At 30.6% G+C, this 22,130-nt stretch overlaps 1 protein-coding gene across 2 annotated transcripts in view; it reads left to right on the top strand.

Moving 5' to 3' along the window:
* The window catches only part of LOC123302565 (neuronal acetylcholine receptor subunit alpha-7), a 168,029-nt gene that overhangs the window by 93,167 nt on the left and 52,732 nt on the right, over nucleotides 1-22,130 (top strand). For both annotated transcript variants that reach the window (XM_044885537.1, XM_044885535.1), the window contains one exon: nucleotides 19,288-19,332. In XM_044885537.1, the coding sequence (XP_044741472.1) occupies nucleotides 19,288-19,332 (45 nt within the window). The remainder of the gene's footprint in view (nucleotides 1-19,287; nucleotides 19,333-22,130) is intronic.

Raw genomic sequence — 22,130 nt, 5'->3', positions numbered from 1 at the left:
ATAGCGCGCAAAAAACCACCCAACAATAAAGATTTTCTGTTCTATACATGCTAGAAAGATCGAATTTTCACAAGTCGACTCGAAATATTGTCAAAATAACAGAAAAGTTAGAAAAATTTCGTTTTCCACAAAATTTTCAATTTTTTTCACCGTTTGCGTAAAAATTTTTCGAACAAAAAATGTAACTTTGTTATTCAATAACAACTTTCTAATTTAAAGTGTTCCCCATATGGGGTGACCGAGCATTTTGCCGAAGACCGAACCTTGGGCGATCCTCGGTTACCGTTGATTTGCCGAAGTTCGGCTAATACCGTGGCGCCAGAGACAATTTTCTCTATAGAGAGTATACTCGAGTCACGGCTGCCGTTCGTATACCTAACCTTACTTATATTACCATGATTTTACTAGTTTTTATCAGCCTCTATTCTTCATTTACTTGTTATTTAGAGTGGATTTAGTTATTCTTATTGGACTCTCTTGGTTCTATTGTTAAAGTATTATGCATAAGTTGAGCTTATAAATTTTTTTGAAACCGTAAAAAATAACGTCAAAATTTATATATTTTTTAAAAATTGGATGTTATTTTACAAGAAAATTTTTTTTCCAATGAATAATAAGAATGACATATTTCTGGAGTTCCTAGGACCTAGATAAGAGTAAATAATTAAGTTGTTTAACAAAATTTATGTTTTTTATTTTGCTATTTTAAAATAGCTTATCTTTGGTATCTTTATTTAGTGTATTTAATACTTCAAAAATAATACAACTGGCAATTTAGGTTAATTCACTAGATTGGTAATCATACAGTAAATGGACAACCGAACATCGGCCATAAGCTGGTAATGTGCTCAGCCGGAATTTGGCCGAGGCTCGGAAGCTCGGCCACCGATATTGGCCGATGCACTGCCCAGTGGTAAAACCCCATATGGGATCTATCGATTAACAGTTATCAATCTAGAGTGAGCTTTTCTTTGAGCTTAAAACTAGGTCAAGTTTAATGTCTTTTTCGTGTCTTTCGTTTGAAGCATTTTTATCGATAAAAGTTATTTTTCGAGTTTCGAAGGTATTTCAACTTAAAAAAGACATCCAGTGTTAAAAATTACAAATTATCGTGATTTTTTCCATACAATCCCAGTTTAGTTTTCGGAATAGTCCTGGTCTTATTAAGGCCCGATTATGGAGATTATTGCATATTATATTTAAAGAATTTCCTGTCACAAATGTCTACCACTCCGGACGGTTGTCCGACTCGCCCCCCCCCCTGGATCGAACACTGCACATTCTTAGTAAAGAAAATGTATGGAAATTTCATGCTTAGAAGAGAGGGTTGATAGCTACCCACTCCACTTGCTGCCCACTCGGCACGTGTACACATTTTTTTTGAAACACTTCATATATAAATATATATTTTTTAAAGATATCAATCTATAATCTTTCTGGAAATTATATCTATTATTTCTATTGATAGGTAGGTTAAACCAGTGGATTGTACCACAGGAAATATGTGCACACAACTATTATATCGGTTTTACATTCATTTTCATTTAATAATTTTATTGAATAAATAGAAAACTTTATTGGAAAATTCAATATTTATTCTAGGAAAATATGTATAAAGTTTATTCGCCTCTATAATATGCATTACTAGGTTATACCACAGCTATGTATGCATTTTCGATTGATTAAAACTTATTTAAAATTTTAAATTAACCGATATACAGTAGAGTTTCGATAATCGAGGCTTAATAACAATCAGGGGTGATCCGATTACTAGATTTTGTTCTTATTGCTGGAATAAGCTTTTGTCCACTAAGAATAAATCGTTTCGATAAAAGTTTCTAATGATTAATCATAATATGTAGATAACGAAACACAAAATTAATTTTTATAAAATATTAGGATTATTATTATTTAAAAAGAAATAAATACTTTAAAATTATACACCCGGACACATGACAGCAAACATCAATCGTATGTACTTCGAAGGTTCTACGTCACGTCATATGAAAGGCTATGTAAGCTTGCAAATAAAAAACATGTTACCTAGCAAATACTTGTAAATTTGCATAAACGTAAATGATTGTGTGTCACGGTTTGATGTCATTCAAGACGCCATAAAGCTTTACACTGTTTTAGAAGTAATTTTGAATTGGTTTTTTAAAATGCAGAATACGTAAATAATTTTTTTTTTAAATAATATTTTATTTTAACGCTTTAAGATGTCAGCGCTACGAGTAAAAATTATAAACCATACCTGTTAGATTCAGCTAATATTTTCATTGAATGGAAAGACAAAAGATACCTACTTTATTTTACATTTAAATGTTCTCCCCACATTTATAATTGCGATATTTTTTCTAGTTTTTTATACCCTGTGTATATGAAATATGTATCAAGGTATGCTAAGCTTAGACCCAAGTTTTTAACGCTTAAAAATATTGATGCTACGAACCAAATTTTGGTATAGGTGCTCATAAAATCACCTAAAGAGTCCATTTCCGGTTGTCTATCCGTCAGTCCATCTGTCCATCTGTTTGGCAACACGATAACTCAAAAACGAAAAGAGATATCAAGCTGAAATATTTATAGCGTACTCAGGGCAAAGTGAGATTAGGTCCGTAGGACTCATCTTGACCGTTAGAGATAGAACAAAAGTTTAAATATGAAAAATGTTCCTTGCAAAAAAATAAACATCTTTTGTATGAAATATTTTTTATACATCACTGTTTGCCCGTGAGGGCACAAATTAGATCAAAACTTTGGCGTTCATTTTCTCCAAAAGTATTAAAGATAGGGAGTTAAAAATTTGCAAGTAGCTTCAATTGGTGGTTTTGTGAAACATTTTCGGAAAAAGAAAAAAAATTATAGAAAACACCTTCGAAAATTTTCGAAATATTCGAAATATAATTGTGTTGGTTTTTTAAGCTCTTCTAGTTTATAAAACATAATGTAAGCACAGGCATTCAACCCTTTTTATACTGGGTATTGCAACAAGTCAGTCTATTGATTGTTTTATATAAACTTTGTAGTTTGTGTTCTTATATAAAATTTTTGCATATAATTTTAATTGGATTGGATAAATCATAGTAAATTTTATTTCCTATAATTTTGTTTAATACAGAAATTTAAGTTTACCAAATATTAGTCAAACAGTTCGTCATCTTAAAAAGAACGAAGCCTGATTTGTTAACAGTGCATCAATTCGAAATACGCAAAATCATTTTTCGTCTTAGAATTCAGAGTATCTATGTGGTTCGGTGATTTATCGGGACACCATGTATATTATATGGGAACTTTAAAATAACTATTCGTGTTTTGAAAGTGAAATTTTTGATTAAAACCAAGGTATTTCGATGTGTTTCGGTTTCGGTGTTAAATTCTATGTTATTTGTTAAACAATTGCATTCAACTGAATAAACAATAAATGTACGTTTCTAAAATGTATTGAAGTGTTATTATTCACTATTAAATATAATTGCAATACACATTTGTAGTAGAATATGCATAGGCGGTCGGAGAGTGGTTCAAGATGAGATAATTATTGCCTTCCGGTTATTTATATTTATTTATTTTTTAAATAATCTATCCTTCCCGTGTGGATCTTTTATCCCCGGAATAAGAAATTTCATTATTTATTTTATTTTCATGGAATTACGTTTAAATTGGAAATTTTACCGATAATGAAAAAGGATATTTAAAATTGAAATTATTGACACTTTCCTTATTGATCTTTTATCACCGGAATACAAAATTTTTATGAACATATTTAATGTACGGATGAGAAATATCTAGGTTAGGTTAGATTAGGTTAGAGTGGCTGTCCTGGGGTGGGACACACTTAGACCATAGGGTCCGTTGTGATATCGAAAAAAGGTTGGCCCATCCCCGACCACTACTCTATGAACCATTTGGAGTTGTATAAGAACAGCATGAGAGCTTTGACGTCGACGGACTTTAGGTCGTAAAGGTCGTGAGAGAGAGGTTGGCTCAAGTAAGTCCATCTCCTCATGGCAAGAGCTGGGCAGTGACAGAGAAGATGAGACATTGTCTCCTCTTCTTCACTCCTGTGACAGCTCCTTCAGTCGTGATACACTGCCCGGCCCAGGCGTTCAGCATGCCTGCCGCCCAACCAATACCTAGTTGAGAAATATCTAGTAAATTTTATAAAATTTGATAAATCCCCGATAAAAGAGTTCAGAACTTTAAAAAAGCTGAACTGACTTCCATGTACCTCACAGTTTTTTAATGTACACAACATGCCCTTTTATTTTATATCAGACTTGGGTATAATTGAGTGTCTTTTCTTTAGCCATCGGTCCACTTACCGGAACGTTTCTGTTACATAGTAGCTTGACCCATGTCAGCAAACGCTGTTCAAGTTCAGGATATTCTAATAAGTGTATATGTTTGAGTTTTTCTGGTCATTCAGAACATTGGGATTGAATTTTATCTATATTCTGAATTATTCTACAAAGAGTAGATTTTGGAACATTAAATTCGATACAGACTTCATTGCTTAAATAAACGGATATTAACTTCACATTTTCATGAACTGATAACGATTTGAGCGCTTCGTTTCGTCATTTTTCAAAACATTTGTATGATAGTAAAGCAAAACTGAAATTGAAGGTCAATGAGGCTCAAAATTAGTTAAATGTGGAATTTTGGGGTCGAATGAGAATTAATAAGTAAACAAACAAAACGATATTATCTCAGTTCTTAGTTACAAAGGTTAATGCATATAAAATTCCTTCGCTGTCTCAGTTATAGAAGTAATTTTAAAATCTAAAGAACGAATCCCACATATAGAGAGGTTTGCTTCGTCCCACTAGCAGACATAATTCAGTACCAAAATTTTGGGACCTCAGCATAATTTCCAGTTATGGAGGTTTCTCACTTATCTAGGTCCCACTTAACCAAGTTTCATTGAATAATGGAGTTTAGCCTCCGTTTTTTAGACATGAACCTCTGTAACAGTGGCCACCCACCTCATTTATTTTAATCTTTATTTATTTTTCAATTTGAATATATACATACAATTAAATTTATTATATGGATCGAGTTAGTTACTTTGTTCTTATCCAAGCGACGCTAGTGTGTAATTGTATTGTATAAATTATAATTGATCAGACTGCTTCTATCTGAATTCGAACCTGCAACCTTCTAGTCTGAGTAGTCAAAGTTAAAGTTGAAGATGATTGCGCCTTTACTCACTTGGCCAGTTAGACGGTTAGAAGACACTCGATAAAGCAGGTGAATACTGCGATTTAAGGTTTTTTTACCAGGCCAAACTAATAAGATAATGTTATAAAAACAGTCAAGAGACTCAGATAATCGGACAAAATCGTCAACTGCGTAATATACAGGGGCATAAAACGTACGATCAAGACAAACAATTATAACCATTTTTTCCTTTTAAAAGTAGTTTAGACTTTTCGAATTCCATGGCCACACCTTGAGTGTACGAGTATATTAGTGAATCTTCAAGTTGACTTCTTTATCCACAAAATAAGCACTGAACCTAAAAGGACTAAGGATAACAAAGCTGCGATGAAATATGTTGCGAATTTAGTTTGTGCCTTGCCAATTGGTCGTTAAAAGTAATGTCGTTATAGACGATTTCGGTATGTTAAAATCAGTGTAACAAGACCCAAAACATCAAATATGATCGACATAAACAACGCACATAAATGACAATTGATAAACGTATATTACCTATTCTATCATTAAGACCATTTGTCCGGATAATTTTCTATTATATAAGTGTATTTGTTAACGAATATTATCGGTTTGTAACAGAATTGAATGCGATAATATTTCGCTTTGTGTCTATAACTATACTTAATATTCAATATCGGACATTTTGTGATCAATTAATATTATGAATTATTAAATGGAGAGACTAATTGAAATTATTAAATGGTATCCTAATCACTAAAATCAATGGCGATAAAAATGACATTGAACCCATAATTTTGGTTATTATATTCACTGGTTACTATAAGCGATATTAACGCCGCCGCCAAGAGGAGGGAGTTAGGTAGCCCCTAAAGGTTATAAAATGGCATTTATTGCACGATTTATAAATGTGGCTCGAAAGATCAAATTCTTCGACATTTTACAATTTCAAATTTTATTTGTCCACTGTTCTACCACCCGCCCCCTGGCTCACTGCAATAATTATGTCCTGAGAGAAATAGAGAAATATTATCAGGAGCTCAAATCATCCTTCACTGGAGGAAAATGAGAGTGGTCAAAAGACAAGCTTGTATACCGAAAGGCTTTGTTATATAAAATAAATGTTACCTTAATTTATCAATGTATCCATGATTTACTTTTAAATTTTTTAGTTGGTCTTTTTGAAGGTGTGGAGGGGATGTGTTATAAATTTGTTTTATTACCCCCCGGAACTCGATTTACAGTATTTTGAGGATGTCTGAAATTTGGACATCCAGCGGCTCTCATTAGTTCAAATGCCATGAAATTTTGAATGAAGGTTTGTTTACTGGGCAGAACGTCATTAAAGTAGCGGTTGAGTAAACTATTTGGAGAGGATTTCTGAGGGGAAAACTACTTTTGGTATTTTAAATCTTCCCTCATGTCTACAGCACTTTCAAATTGAACTAAATGGTTAAACATTTGTATGTCGGTTCAGTTAGTATCAAGCAGTGCCTTATAGGGCTGTTAACTTCTCTGCAGATCCGCCCTCTTCTTTATATCGAAATATAATGTTTTATGACGTTTCTAAGTAAAGGCGCAACTACACAGTTCCGACAAATCTAGCTAGAGAGTTGGAAATTTTAATGCTTTAACCTCGCCATCAAGTTGCGTTGATTGATTCAAAATTTTTATGCAAATTGAATTCATGTTAAAGGCGTGCCGTTTGGTAGTGCTACTTTCTAACTCTTCTTGTTACTTTTTTATCCAAATGTTTAATGTTCAAAAACCTGAAAGAAAAATGAACCATAGAACAAGCAGGAATATCTACAGGTTGAATCTTCGATATTCTAGTTTCTCTTTTCACAACCGACTTCTTGGCCTGCATCATATTTTTTGAGCCACTTTTTGTCTTATCTGTGCTTGCTTTTGCTTCCACGAAACGTTAGTCTAGAGTTATAAGTTGCAAAGTTTCACTGGAAACCTCCTTGCTCATTTTTTGACTTTTGCTTTAAGCTATCTTAAACTATCCTTAGCTTAGTCTAAAAAAAAAACGCAAGTTCGTAAAAGATTTTTTTCAAAAACATATTAACAAATACTGAAACTTTGCCATGTTTTTGCCCGACCAAACCCAACACATAAACAAAAAGGTATGAAATTTATTGAACAAAATTACATGTTTTATTATAAATGAAGCATAAAACTTCGTCTTCAACTAACAAACACAGTAAACATAAATAGAATGACACGGTAAATCGAGAACGACAGCAATAATAACATGCATCCCTAATAGGAGGTAGATTGCGGCTAACAAAACAGGCGGGGGCGAGGTTGAAATAACTCAAATGGTCTGTCTGTGATGAAGTGGTTATCAACCTACACCAAAAACAACTTTCAATGCAAAACAAAAGAGTTGACTTTTGCCCAGAAATTTGATATAAATACTCCAGTGTGAAGCGATCAAAATGAGATCTATCCAATCATACATTTTCTTGACAACCAGCCTTTTCCTCATCCTGAGAAAAATCTTGTGAGCGCCCATGAGTATTGGGTAAATGCACTTTGCACAATTTACTGCAGATATAACGTACACATACCAGTAGGTATGTGTATAATATTAACACGTGTACGTCTGATTCAATTGAACGGCTATGGTTTTGGTGCGTTGACTTCACAGTCAATATGTTTTATGGTTTAGGGAGCTGGGAGTATTTTTGAGTATATTTTTAAGGGAGTCCCCCTTTTGATGTGTTCAAAAAATTTAATTGAACTTTTTTCCGGCGTAAATTGATTCCTTAACATGTGTACAATATGTTAGTAAACTGTTTTCTTTTTTTTTTTTTAATTAATATTTTTTATAAAGATGTTAGAAGAAAGTTAGATGAAACTTGAAAATCAGCAGTAAGAAGAAACAGATGTTGGCAAGGTCTGATAAGTTTCTTGAAAATTTTACCGAATTTTTCTCAAACTTTCCTCCATCATAACCAGAAAACGATTCCATTGATTCATTTGAAATTTTTAAAGTAAGACTCAGAATGTGTAAATGCATGGAATGAACTATAATCATTCGCAAGATTCGAAAGATTCAAATAAAAAGAAATAATGATATTTTAATTTTTTTTTTCAAGTGTCTGCCAAAAATCTAATTTTCAATATTTTCAACTACTTTGTTGTTTCTTTCAAATAAGCCAATCAGTCAACGTCATGAAGGAAGTTACCGTCCTTTTTTCGAGGCGAGTGTCTTCATAGTGGTACCACTTGCTTTCTAATGAAGAGTATTATTTGAAATTTGTTTTATATAATCTTAAAATAATAATAAATACCTCTAAGTTCTATCTTTTCATTGTTCGTAAAAAACAATTCCCAAAAAATGCTTAAAAATGGGCTCCTTTAAGATCATTAACAATAATTCAGAAAAAAACATGGATACGGTAAAAAAAGGGATGGATTTACATTATTAGCCATATTTGAAGGTCAACGTGGAGGGATGTGATTTAAATTTTTTTTTGGTTCTTTTAGAGTAAAGGTAAAGACAGAGTAAAGCCCACCTCTCCAAATTTTATCGGGAGACTCTAGAAATCGTGTTTTTATCTGTTGTTTATTATTCAAGATTATCAATAACAATCATGGAGTTATTTTAAAATATATCGAATTTTACACCTTTCTAACTTGAATGATCCTATAAGAACCGTTGACCAAACAAATGAGTCCTCATTTTATATACAACAGACATGAGAGGATAAATAGCGAAAATATATGATTTATTAAAATACCGTGTTGCTGAATTCACAACAAAGCGACGGATAACAAGCGACAGCTGATAAGTTAAAGGTATTCGAATGTATTGTATGAAATCATCATAGATTTTTCTATGTCTTCTATCATAATTTCAAACAGTTCTGTCGCTTATCTCAACTTAGCGACGACCGAATTGTCTGTTGAACTGTATGAAGTTATATTATTGAAAAGTCTATGGAGTCAATCAGGCGCGGATTCAAAAGAGGTGGTCACAGGGGTCATGACCCCCCCAAATCATACTGCATTTAAAAAGAAACTAAACTAATTTTTTAAAAACTCATATACAAAAAAAAAACCAAGGGAACAAAACCTACTTTTTGCAAACTAAAAAAACGGAAACTAACCAAGCGACCAAAATTAACTCACTTTTTGCACTTCTGGAAAAACTGGAATTTAAAAATGGCTGAATCAACAAAATTCACTGATTTTCTTACACAACACTGACTTTTTTATTATTTGCTCTATATTTGGATTGTAGCTATACTTTAAATACTAACATCTGTTTACAAGTTTCAAGTGAAAGCATCATTTATAATACAAAATCCAATCGTCAAATTTTGTTCGCAAATCTGTTAATGATCACATCGATGTCTAATTCGATGTCGCGATGGATGTGTAGCAATACAAGTCCGGTAAATCTGTCGTCTGCCATAGTTGATCTCAACCAAGTTTTGAGGCGACGGAAAGTTGAAAAGCACTTTTCTGCAGTGGCTGCAGTAACAAGAAGCGTCTCCAAAATCCAAAGCAGGGTGTTAATAGCCGGATACATTACTTGATCACACACATCAAGTTTCAGAAGAAAATTCATTGGCTAAGACATTTTTTACTTTTGAGAATTTATCTTTTACATAAACAGTTTAAAATTTTATATAAACTGTAAGTTACTATATAAATGAAATGAATTTTATAGTAAAACAAATTGGGTTGGTTTTTGCATAAGGTTATTCTGGCTTTGTTTTTAAATCATTCAAAAAATTCGGTTTGCTTTGTTTATTTGGTTATTTTTGATTTTTTTTTATCTTGTGACCCCCTCCGGAAAAAAATTCTAGAACCGCGCCTGGAGTTAATCAACATTTCAGAGAGTTTGGGAAATATGTTGCTTATTGCGTGTCGCACATCGCTCTGGTGTGAAATAACAACTTATCTGTCAACTCCTAGACCACATATTAAAATCGAAATTAAAATTTAACTATCAGCTCCATTACCAATATATTCAATTTCATTTATAAACTAAACCAGTTATTTACTAAAATACTATAAATTGGTATCAAACAATTACGATTATCTTTTGACGTTATGCGATGCGTTTATTAATAATTAACCAATTCTGTATATTAATAAACAAATGAAAGTATTTTGTATGCGTATTGATTTCAATCATAATTTCCCTGAAAATATTATGTAACTTATGCATTGTATAAATCTACTGTGCCCAAAAAATAAGGTGACATTGTATTTATTTTGAAAATTCTTTATTTATTCTTCCAAATCAATTTCATCCTCTTCAAAGTAATCCCCTCCCGATGCAATGCAATTATACCAGCGAATTTTCCAATCTTCGAAACACTGGTTGTAGTCACTTTCCGGGATTGCTTTCAGTTTCGTCTTCGCTGTGGCTTGAATCTTCTCTCTCGTATCAAAACGGTGTTCCCGGAGCGGTCTTTTGAGCTTGTTGAGCAGCCAGAAGTCGCACGGCGCCAGATCAGGTGAATACGCTGGTTGCGGAACGATACGGGTTGAGTTTTCGACGAAATGATCACGAATTATGAGTGCAGTATAGGATGGTGCATTATTAACCATGAATTGTCTTTCCACAATTCCGGCCTTTTTAGGCGGATAGCGTTACGCGCAAATGACGCGTAACGTTCAAATAATATTCCTTGTTGACTGTTTAGCCGGGCGGAAGAAATTCATAATGCACAACAAACGTGTGCAGTTTAAATTCAAATGTCACCCAATTTTTTGGACACAGTATGTATATCATGCCCCTAGCTAAAACATGATGTATGAGTTTTTGAAGATGTGTGAAAAATCGGTCATAATGACGAACCAGTTAAAATGGCGAATGTATGAGCCATACCGACATGAGTTGTAATGGTATATTATTTATAGCAACTAATTGAAATTATAAGCAAATATATCTTCTATAACCACCAAAGTATTACTGTAGGTTATAAAGCATTTGACCCAGGAATAGACTCTTCGTCAGCAGATTTCTATGGGAGTGGAAAATATTTCCCTGAGTTTACTTAACAAACTCGTATACATACGAACTTGTGCTTTTTTGATTTACCCCACAGAAAAAACTATTTTTTTTTTATATGTTTATTTTTACTTAAAAAAATGCGGATTCTCGCCAAAAACTCGTTCTTGGGAAAATAAAAAATTATTTTGTGTTTCTGGTCAAAAATTTGATGTGAAAACTATATGTCTTTTTATTTTGAATGATTCAAAACACTTTTTGACTCTTGATATTTCTTACTTTATCTCGCCATTTCCGATAAATAAGCTTTTAAAAAAAACTTTTGCCAAAAATTTGTTATTGTGGTAAAATAAAGATTGATTTGATTTGAAATCCAAATGGAACTATATTTTGGACAAGACTTTTTGCTCTTGACATTGCTATACAAAAAAAAAAAAAAAATGCGAGGTTTTAACCAGGTTTTCACAAATTACAACAAAACTACGCAATAGATAAAAAAAGAGTTCAAATCAGTTTAAGTTGATTTTATTGGGCCCCTTCTTGTTTTTTTTTCGACTCTAGCTTCAAAATTGACCGAGATATATGCCAATTTTGAAATGATGTATATTTTCTGCTATTTCAATCAAATGAAAAAAATATCTATCTTGTAAGCCGTTAGAGATAAAACAAAAGTTTAAAAGTGAAAGTTATTCCTTATACAAAAATTAACTATTTTCATTTTAAATACTTTTTCATAAACATCACTGTTTACTCGCGAGGGCGCAAAATAGGATAAAACTTTGGTGTCTATTTTCTCCAAAACTATAAAAGGTACGAAATTGAAAATTTGTATGCAGGTCCGTTCAACTAATGGCCTTGTGGAAAATTTTCGGAAAACGAAAAAGAATTCTAGAAAATACTTTCAAGTCCCTAAAAAAGGGGGTTAAGCATCCACTGAGTGACTTTTGAAAGTCGTTCGGTGTATCAGAGAATTACAGTATTAAAACTTTGAATGTTCTAGACTGCTCAGATTTTTTGAAAAAGGTATGGGATGTTCGAGAATGATCTATAATTATCCATATTTTTCGAGAATGATATAAAATGATAAAATTATCGAATCTTATATTATACAACATTTCAGGATGAACTAGACTGTTCGATAATGATTTAGAATGATGCGTATTTACAAACAAATTTTTTTCTTGTTAAGGAGTCCTTTGGCTGTTTAAGGGTAATTTTAGAAATTAGGATGAAAACAAGCTGTTTTTTTTTTTTTTATTTAGCACTATTTACCATTGTTGAAATCGAGACAAAAGTGTTTACACTTTAAAATACAGGAAAAATTATTTTTTTTACCCCTGGTGGCTATACACTTTGCGAGGCTCATCAACGATCGAAAGCTATAATTTCCTCGTTTTAATTTTAACAAAAAAATTGTCGCTTTACCAAAAAATCAATATTAATTTAAAAAAATTTTAATTGGGATAGTTGATTCGGGATAGTTTTAATTTAAGGATCTCTTACAAAAAGTTCAAAGTAAAGGATTTTGCTTTTGGATGACTAAAGAAAACTTAACACATTCCGTACGTCATTTCAAACTTTGTAATTTTTTTTTATTCCGATTTTGTAAACGATAAGCCGCGTTTTTATTTTTGTGGATTGTATACATAGCGGTAACGCAGGACATTGCCGTTGGTTAATTTTAAAATTACTAAAATATTTTAATATTTAAAACAATGGGTTTAAAAAACAAAGCTTCACACTTGTGAAGACCGTAGATACAAAAAACAATAAAAATTACTCAAATACAATTAAAGCACAATCTTTTTGTTAGTTTAAAAAAATATATCAACAAACAATTGAGAAAAAAAAATTTTAACATCGAATCGCCAAATTAAATTGAATTCAATTGAAGATTACAATTATTGTTTTTTTTTTTGTCCGTTATATTGAATGGTTTTTTAATTATTTAACATAAACAATTCATCGAATTTAAACAACAACAATAAAACATTTTAACTTTCTATAAAATATTTTTATTATTTGATCTTTTAACTACCACGCAATATGCTTCTTTTTTTTTGTGCTTGATTTTAGCAGTAGCATCAAAATAGGCTTTTGTGGAATAAGAATAAATCATGACATTTAGATAAAAAAAAACCCAAAATTTTTATAAAATATAAGGATTATTATTTTAAAAAAAATTTTATAAAATTATACTTTGAAGGTTCAACATCACGCTTTTGAATGGCTATATAAGCTTACAAATACAAAAGATTTTTTCTTATAAATACAGTGGAACCTGGTTAAGCGAGAAATCAAGAAATCTACAGTCTCACTTATAGAGATATTCCACTTTGCCAGAGTCTCAGATATCCAGGTATAAAGAAAAATCTGTCTCATTTATAGAGGGCTTCATTCATAAAATAACGTATAAAATAATAAATTTTATCCCTTATTCATGTAAATCCTTAAAAGTATTCATGTAAATAATAAAATAATTAGTACCCAAAAGTATTGTAACGCGCTTTAGCAAAACTCACACTTTAAGGTGGAAGTTTTATCGGGTAAACACTTATAAAATAAATCCGCTTCACCTGCGTTGAAAATATTATCAACATAATAATTGCGCAGAAGAAGTGACAGGTCTTCAATACATTGGCTACATTTGTTAACATCAACAGCGTTACTTTCTCTATTGTACTAAGAGTAGATTTTTTCACATTAAATTCGGGACAGTCTTCTTCTCGTGTCTTCTCACTTTCATAAACACATATTAACTTGAGTTTTATACGTACTGATAACGATTTGAGCCTTCTTTTCGGCATTTTTCAAATAAAACTCCGTATGATAGTAAAAAAAACGGAAGGTCATTGAGGCTCAAAATTAGTTAAGTGTGGAATTTGCGGATACAATAAGAATAAGTAAGTAAGTAACAAACAAAACTATATTATCTCAGTTCTCAGTTACAGAAGTTAATGCGTTCAAAATTCACTCACTGTCTCAGTTATAGAGGTAACTATGACATCATGGGACATCAGCCTGATGTCATTTCAGTAATGGAGGTTTCTCACTTATCCAGGTTCCACTTATCCAAGTTCCACTGTATTTGTAAATTTGCATATACAAACATTATTGTATGTCACGGTTTGATATCATTCAGGACGCCATGAAACTTTACACTGTTTTAGAAGTAAATTTGAATTGGTTTTTAAAATGCATAATACATAAAGTAAATAAATAGTATTTTTTTTTAATATAGAGTCTAAATCAGATACTAATGTAACGTATAAACCAATTTTTCAAATTTAGGACAAAAGCCTATTGGCTTCAGCATTTTGTTTTTATAAGAAACTATTCAAAAATTCCATCAACAAATTAAAATTATTAGTCCATTTATCTTTAAAATTTAAAATACGTGAACATTTGATCAGTTTCAGTGAAAGTGAATGAATATACCATAAAGATAATACCATAGTTCTATATAGATATAGGAAACGCAATAAGTGAATTCTTGACTATAGTGAGATAAGTAGAAAGAGAAAGCAATTGTAGGTGTATAAGAAAGTCGAACACGGCTATGCGCTTTATCTGTATCTTGCAGCTATACCCACCGACTTTATATGTCTCTCTCTACTGCGATCAACCGTTTGGTGGTGGCTTTGTAGCTCTATGGTATTATCTTTATGGAGTATAATAATTACATTGGAGACATAATGCCAAACAGTTCTTGTTAATATTCATAGAGATTATTATACATGTTAAAGATCTCTGCTATACTGGCATCAAAAATAATTTACGAAAATGTATACACTTTCTCCACTAAACGCACACTATAGCATACAAAAGGCATGTTCCGTAATATTCACCAGTAGTTTGGTCAGTGCTGATAACGTCATAAACCGAAGCCATGATGGTGAATTGTTCCGAAATATACTGGTATATATATTCTTAAATATATGTTCTTATTGTATTCTGAAATTCGAGTAAGTCTTTTTTAAACGCCATTATTACTTCTAAATGAACAATAAATAAATAAATTTCTTGTACAATCACCCGGTGTATGTACACTGTCATGCCCGTTTTACCAGTACATTCTGACGCCATGAGTACTGGGCCGTATGCTGGTGAATATTACGGAACACACCCATAAGTTTATAGAGTAGATAGATATGCTTATACTAGTGCTCTATATATGTGAGTAAGATTTTTCGCCATTTTTGAGCTTATGTCAAATAGACAAAAAATTCTCAAATACTACTTTTAAGTAAAAGTAACTTTTTTAAATTAATAATTTATTTATTATATGAACGGTAAATGAAAGTTGATTCATTTTTATGGAATTTACTTGATAATTTAAAAAAAAAAAAAAAAAAACCGTACAGATGCGTCGTTTCTCATGTAGTGATGATATAACTAATAAATTATTAATTTTTGATGTCTATTTGACGTCAAAATGTAGGAACAGTTATATACAAAATTCTGAAAATGTGTGGCCAGCCAAAAAATTCGTATATCACACATTATCCAAATCTAGTTTTTTGTACATGAGGTAATTTTTTTGTCCAGCAGTAAATAGAATAAGAAATACCTTTATAAAAAATTCCTATTGATTTAAAATTTCGTACACGTAATCTCTGTTACTCAAATTAGAATTCTCAACTAATTTTTTTAAACAATTGAGATGTTTTTAAATCCCGAAAAAAGCAGATTTTGGTTTGCTGTTCTGAACAGTAGACATTGTGAGTATTATCTCCAAAGCATAATAAAAATTATCCTTCTAGCTATTTTATCGATTACAATATCATGTCTATCTTTGAATATTTCTTATCGTAAAAAAAAATTTTAAAATGTCTATTAAGTCTTCGTCTTCAAATTGAAGATGTGACCAAAGTAATAAAAGATAAACGAGGCACATGAATAGGGTTAGACTATTCATATCTCTCATAAATTGCATCAAAATGAATAAATTCATCAATTTGTTGAAAATGCACATATTTTAATTAATCTACGTGAAAAATGGCATGCGATTCACACATGAGCGAATGTAGCTCTGAACTCATATCATTTTGTACGCAGACTAATACGCATAATTAATTTTTTTATTTTGTTTTGAATAAAGAACACCACCTAATTATATTTAAAAATATCACTTAATATTCTCTATGATATAATAAACTATAAGTTATAGAGACAAAAATTGGACTGTATTTTTATAATCACTTGAAACACTGCTAGTTATTGTACTATGTCTATGATTTTAAAAATATTTTGAACTCTGATTACTGGCACTGTCTTTAGGCTTTTGCACCCACATTTAATTTTTAAATAGGTTATAATCTAGGGAATAAAAAATAAATAAAGACCAAGCTTCGGAATAGTTCCGAGGAAGCTGGATTTTTGCATGAACTTTATATTTGTGATTCTAAACAAAATCTCAAGTTCCCATTGATCCGAATACCGCTACAAATGTTATTCGGAGTCATATGTCACAAAATACGATTTTTCGCGAATATTTCGTTGACAGTCGCTGTTATCAAGTTTGTAGATCAGGAAATTTTCTATAAAAATTATACAATTACTTTCCTTCTCAAGACTAACGGTTTTTATGAAAATTCGGCTCAAAAAGTTGTAACGTTGTACATTGAAATATAAATTGAAATAAAATAAACATTACAAAAAGATTTAAAGATCAACTTCAAAAAATTTTGAAGTATGACCTTGTTTCATTCCTCTAATTTTCATTAACCATTAGATTTCCAGGACACCCATCGATACAAACGTTTATTTTTTAAAACATGAAAAATCAAAAATATTCCTCGTAAATAATAATTTATTCCTCCCAGAGCTTAAGCTTGTATCTACAACGTATAAAAAAGGAATGCATACTGTACGTTACAACTTTTTAAGTTGAATTTTCTTAAAAACCGTTAGTCTTACGAAAAAAAGTGGCCGTTAACGAAATATTCGCTAAAAATCATATTCAGTGACATTTAACCCCGGGTAACTTGGGATTTGGTTTAGAACCAAAAATAGAAGGTTCATGCAAAACCCCAGCTTTCCCGGATTTTTCCGAAGTGAAATGTTTATATTCTCTGGATGATTATACGACATACGGGGTGCTAAATGTTTTAAGACGGGTCAATATTTAAATAAGCACGATAATTAAAATGGAGAGGTTAAATTTTGAGCAAATTAACTAAAACTATTTTCGCTAATAAATTAACTAAAAAAATTTAAACTAAAAAATTTTAAAAACCAAAAAAACAAAATACTATATGCTTTCATTGTATATATTACATTTATTTATGCGTGAGAATCGTAATGCGTGATGCTGGTCTGTGCATCGTCTTATATGTTTTATCATTTATTTTTCTATGGGACTCACCAAATTTAACTTGCACTGTGGGTTTCTCACTGTGGGGCACAACACCACCACATTAAATAATGCTACTTACATTCAAATAACCCACTATTGTTATGATGAACTTTTTTTTTTGAAACAAATGACACACGATATTTTTTTTAATGAATTATTTTGGATCTGTGTTTTTATCAAATATGCATGTTTGATGATTCTCAATCATAAGTTTTTATTATTTATTTTTTTACAGCTAGTCCTAGATGTGGACCGGATTCTGTGGTCACGTTTACGTATAAAGAATTCTTCACTATAGTAATAATGATGTGGGTGGCCTCTGTGATAAGGCGTATGTCATAAAACGGAGGTTAAACCCCATTATTATTATTCACTATAGGGTTTCCCAGACTAGAAATATCCTCAGCCTGATTATAAGGAATTTGCGCAATTCAGTATTTTATTTTTGAAAATTGGTAAGGATACTGCTACTATACATATGCCATTAAAAATATCATTACCAATTTCTATAAGCGCTTTACAGAATCGCTCAGATTTCTTATCGTCTGGTTGAGGATACCTTATGCCTGGAAAGTAGAGTAAACACGACTCAGAAATGTTTAAGGGGTATCTTATGGAGTATTTTCCACTCAGATGTCAAGTTAACATCTGGTATGTTTTCTTGCTACGGCATAATCAAAATGGTCGCTTATATTATACTTTAAAGGCGTACAGTTTGTGAACCTTTTATTCTAAATTTTGCTAAATTTTTTCCACTGAATGAAAGCTATGGCTCATAGCTACTTTTTTATCACACTACTTTATTGCTTTTGAACTTGGTAGATTTTCCACAATATCTAAAAAAAGAATTTATGCAGTTTTTGAGTACTTCAATTTTCGTTAAAAATTTTTCCCGATTATTGTTATTTAAGGACAAAATACCTATTTTTGACCAATTATACTAATTTCAGTTTTTTTTTTAAAGATTACTTCAAATAGAATTATTTTACCCTAAAGATAAGCAATGTGGTAAAGAATTAAAAATATATAAAATGATAATGTATATGGCTTGGATAGTATAAGTTACAGTATTTTAATTTTTCAAGAAAAAAAAGAATATTTAAGATTTGTTCCTTATTAAGTGTCTTTTGAAAGTATATCGGTCGAATGACAGCATATCTAATTGTGTTAAATAACAAAAAGTGCTTTTTCCGTATTTTCAATTAAGTTGAGCTCTCTTTAAATTGGACAAAAATGGATGTTTTGCCTTGAAAATGTAAATCTGAAAAAAACGTCATAAATTCTTATTTTAATTATTGTGGTAAATCTGACAGGTATAGATGAAATATTATAGAGAAAAGAAATAAATAATTTCAAAAATCGAATAAGAGGTTCATGAATTAAATAACGTAATAAGTATATCATAAACTGACATTTTTAATGATTTCCTATCGGGAAAATATACTCGAGATAGTGTTCTTGAAAATGGCGAGATAATAGAGAATATCCTGTAATTTTGGTGTTATTCTCTATTATCTCGCAATCTACTGACAAGATAATAGAGCTTTTGTAGGCGGATGTTGATCCAAGTACAAAATATTTACAAACACTTACTAAGCGTTCCTAGAAAAAAATTATCCCTACTTGAACATGTCCACAGAACTAGGTACAGGCTCTGGATGAATTTTTTGATTATGATTTTTCAAATTTTTTATTTTTAATTATTGTATTTGCCTTGCTATTATTCTTTTAACGTTTTATTCTTTTGTTGGTTTGTTTTACCTCCACGTAGGATGAGAAGAATCAGCTTCTAATTACAAATATTTGGCTTTCTTTGGTAAGTGAACTAAAAATTTAAACCATCACACACAACTCCATCTATTATCTAACAAATCAAATTATTTATTCAATCAACTTTTACAGCTAGTGTTTGGCTTCATCTGTTGATTGATAATTAATGCAATTTGTAAAAGTCATTTATTCTTTTGTATCATTTTTTTCATAAATTGCTTTCATTTCTAAACTTTTAAGGTAGATACCAAGAAAATTCTAATTTTTTGTGGTTATACGTCTGGTTCAGGAAGCACAAGGGGGAAAGGGTCTAAATATGTGGCCTTAATAATCCTCACCAATTTTTTTAAAAACAATAAAAGATTGGAAAAACTAATACAAAAATTGTACCCATTTATGAAACTTAAGAATAATACTTGGTATTGTTATAGACTGTTGCCCCTTAGGGGTAAAGTCGAAAGTTGTTTATCTTCAGCGGGAGAAATCTAAAATTTTTTGCAAGAACAAGTCCATAGTATTTTGTATTAAACGAATACTTATCAAACTAAATCAATCGTAAATCAAGTTCTCTTCCTTCAGTACGCCGATGTAGGCATGACGAGCGTAGATTAGATAATTATTTAGCGTATAAAATAATTTACGGAAAATGATTGAACATCGAACTCTGATAAAAAATGTTCTGTAAAGAAATAAATTTAATATCGCAGGGGGCTATCCAAACTGTTCTAAATAATTAAAAAAATAAAAGCTTAAAAAACATAATTTTCGAGCAAAATCCTATGTAAGTCTGAGCATTTCCATATTAAAATCCCAAATTCCATTATATTTGGATATTTATTTGTTGTTAAATTTAGGTCTTTAATGTAGTTAGCGCCATTATCGTTTTAAAATGGGTCTTGGAGGATAATTAACAATATCTATACTTAAGTTTTCTTGAGATGATCGTTAAAAACAGTATTTTCTTGGAAGTTACCTTAATAAATTCTTTCACTTTTTCAATAAAACTATTTTATTGACAGTATGAGTTTAACAAGAATGCAACCTAAGAAAACAAAATTTTATTTAACGGTTTTTATAACAATGTATAAACTCAAAGAAAAAGAAAATGTTAACAACTTTCCTCGAATGAATTTCCTTTGATGTTTCATGTATAATCTACACCTAATAATTTTTTTTAATCGAATACCCGTTATTTGTTTTAATAATATTCAGAAATTTTACTCTTTTAATTAAAATTCTATCAGAAGCGTTCCTTCAAATATCATTTAGTGCCCTGTTTTTCTCGAAAATCTATAATAAACATACTTTTGATCTTGAAAGAAATTACAATTTACTTTTGTCCAAGAAAAAGACAATCTGTACACTTAAATGTTAAATTCAACTGATTTAAATATTAAGTGAACAAAATTGATCGACTACACGGAATAAGTTAATTATTTTAAGCTAAAAACGACGTAATTGTCCCAATTTACATAATATGAAAGCAATTTGTGATGTTAAATAATCAAAACTACTATAAATATTGGCGAAAATCCATAAATATTGAAATGAAATAATCATTTGAGATTTTTATTATACCTATTTTTCCATGACGTATTAAAAACTTAACTATAGTGCGCATAATTCGATTAATAGCAAAACAATTCCTTTTAATTATTATATCGAAAATAATTTCTTTTTTCATCGTGCGCTCCTTATTATTTTCTTAGTTAATTAGTTTTAATAGGAAGAAGCAAAATGTAATCAAATTACTCTAATTGTGTATGTAATTAGTAATTAGTTTTAACAGGAAGTGACAATATATATATTGTATAGATGGATAAATACTTCGTTTATTAATCAAACATAAATTTAACCCTTAGTTTTTTACTTCTCACTTACTTTATGCAATACATATTACATATATTAGAAAAATTCTAAAACTAATACATGGTCATGGTTCGAGTGATCACTAAGTTGCTTATAATAAAGTACCTTGCATCGGAAAACATCTCTGTCGATAGTTGCCCAGGTGCTCTCAAGGAAGGTACTAAGAAGGTCTAGGTGCTACCGATCTAAACTCTCTTGTTATTTAATATCCTTTCACGAATAAAATGTTAGCTAATTTGGGTGAGGTTTTCTCTGGCGAGTAAAATTAATATACGGCAAACTTTTACGGGCTTGTCTTCGTTCCATTTAATATCTCGTGAAATTCGTATTTTAAGGAATTTCATTAATGATAATACCATGGAAAACTCTTACTGAAAAATCTCAAATATTTATTTCATTAAAATAATTTTCACTTTTATAAATTACTTTGATTATTATTCAATAGATGGCCTACTTTTACAAGAATAATAAAGCATGTGGCGCGTGGTTTGAAAATCTTCAAGTATTATTTTTGGGCTTACATCTTTTTCGGCACTAACTCAGTGTAGTTTTGTATTATATATATATATACATCCAACTCTAAGCATTATATTAATTCACCAAAGTTAATTATTATATTAAATTGTATTAATTATTTTATCAATTATTACACGTATCGTAAAAATAGTTCTTTTACTGTTGTTTAATATATCAAGTAAAATTTTTTCTAAATGCTTGGTAAAGAATTTGGAACCGTTTCTTTCTACACAAAGTATTTATTTATATTCTAAAAGCTTCTTTTTTCTCTATTTGTGCTTGAGTTATTTAAGTATTCAGTAGTTATTCGCAAAATTTATTAAAGCTGGCTACTCTTGTAATTAATTTTTTCATTTGTTTAAGTAAGTAATAAGTAATTTTAGATTAAGATTAGCTAGCTAATTTGAATTATTTATTTTGTAATGTAGACAATAAATTTAATTATATTATTTTAAAAAT

Source organism: Chrysoperla carnea, chromosome X (genome assembly GCF_905475395.1).
Source record: "Chrysoperla carnea chromosome X, inChrCarn1.1, whole genome shotgun sequence".
NCBI lineage: Eukaryota > Metazoa > Arthropoda > Insecta > Neuroptera > Chrysopidae > Chrysoperla > Chrysoperla carnea.
The sequence above is the reverse complement of the archived record's forward strand: the minus strand, read 5'-3'. Positions and strand labels throughout refer to the sequence as shown.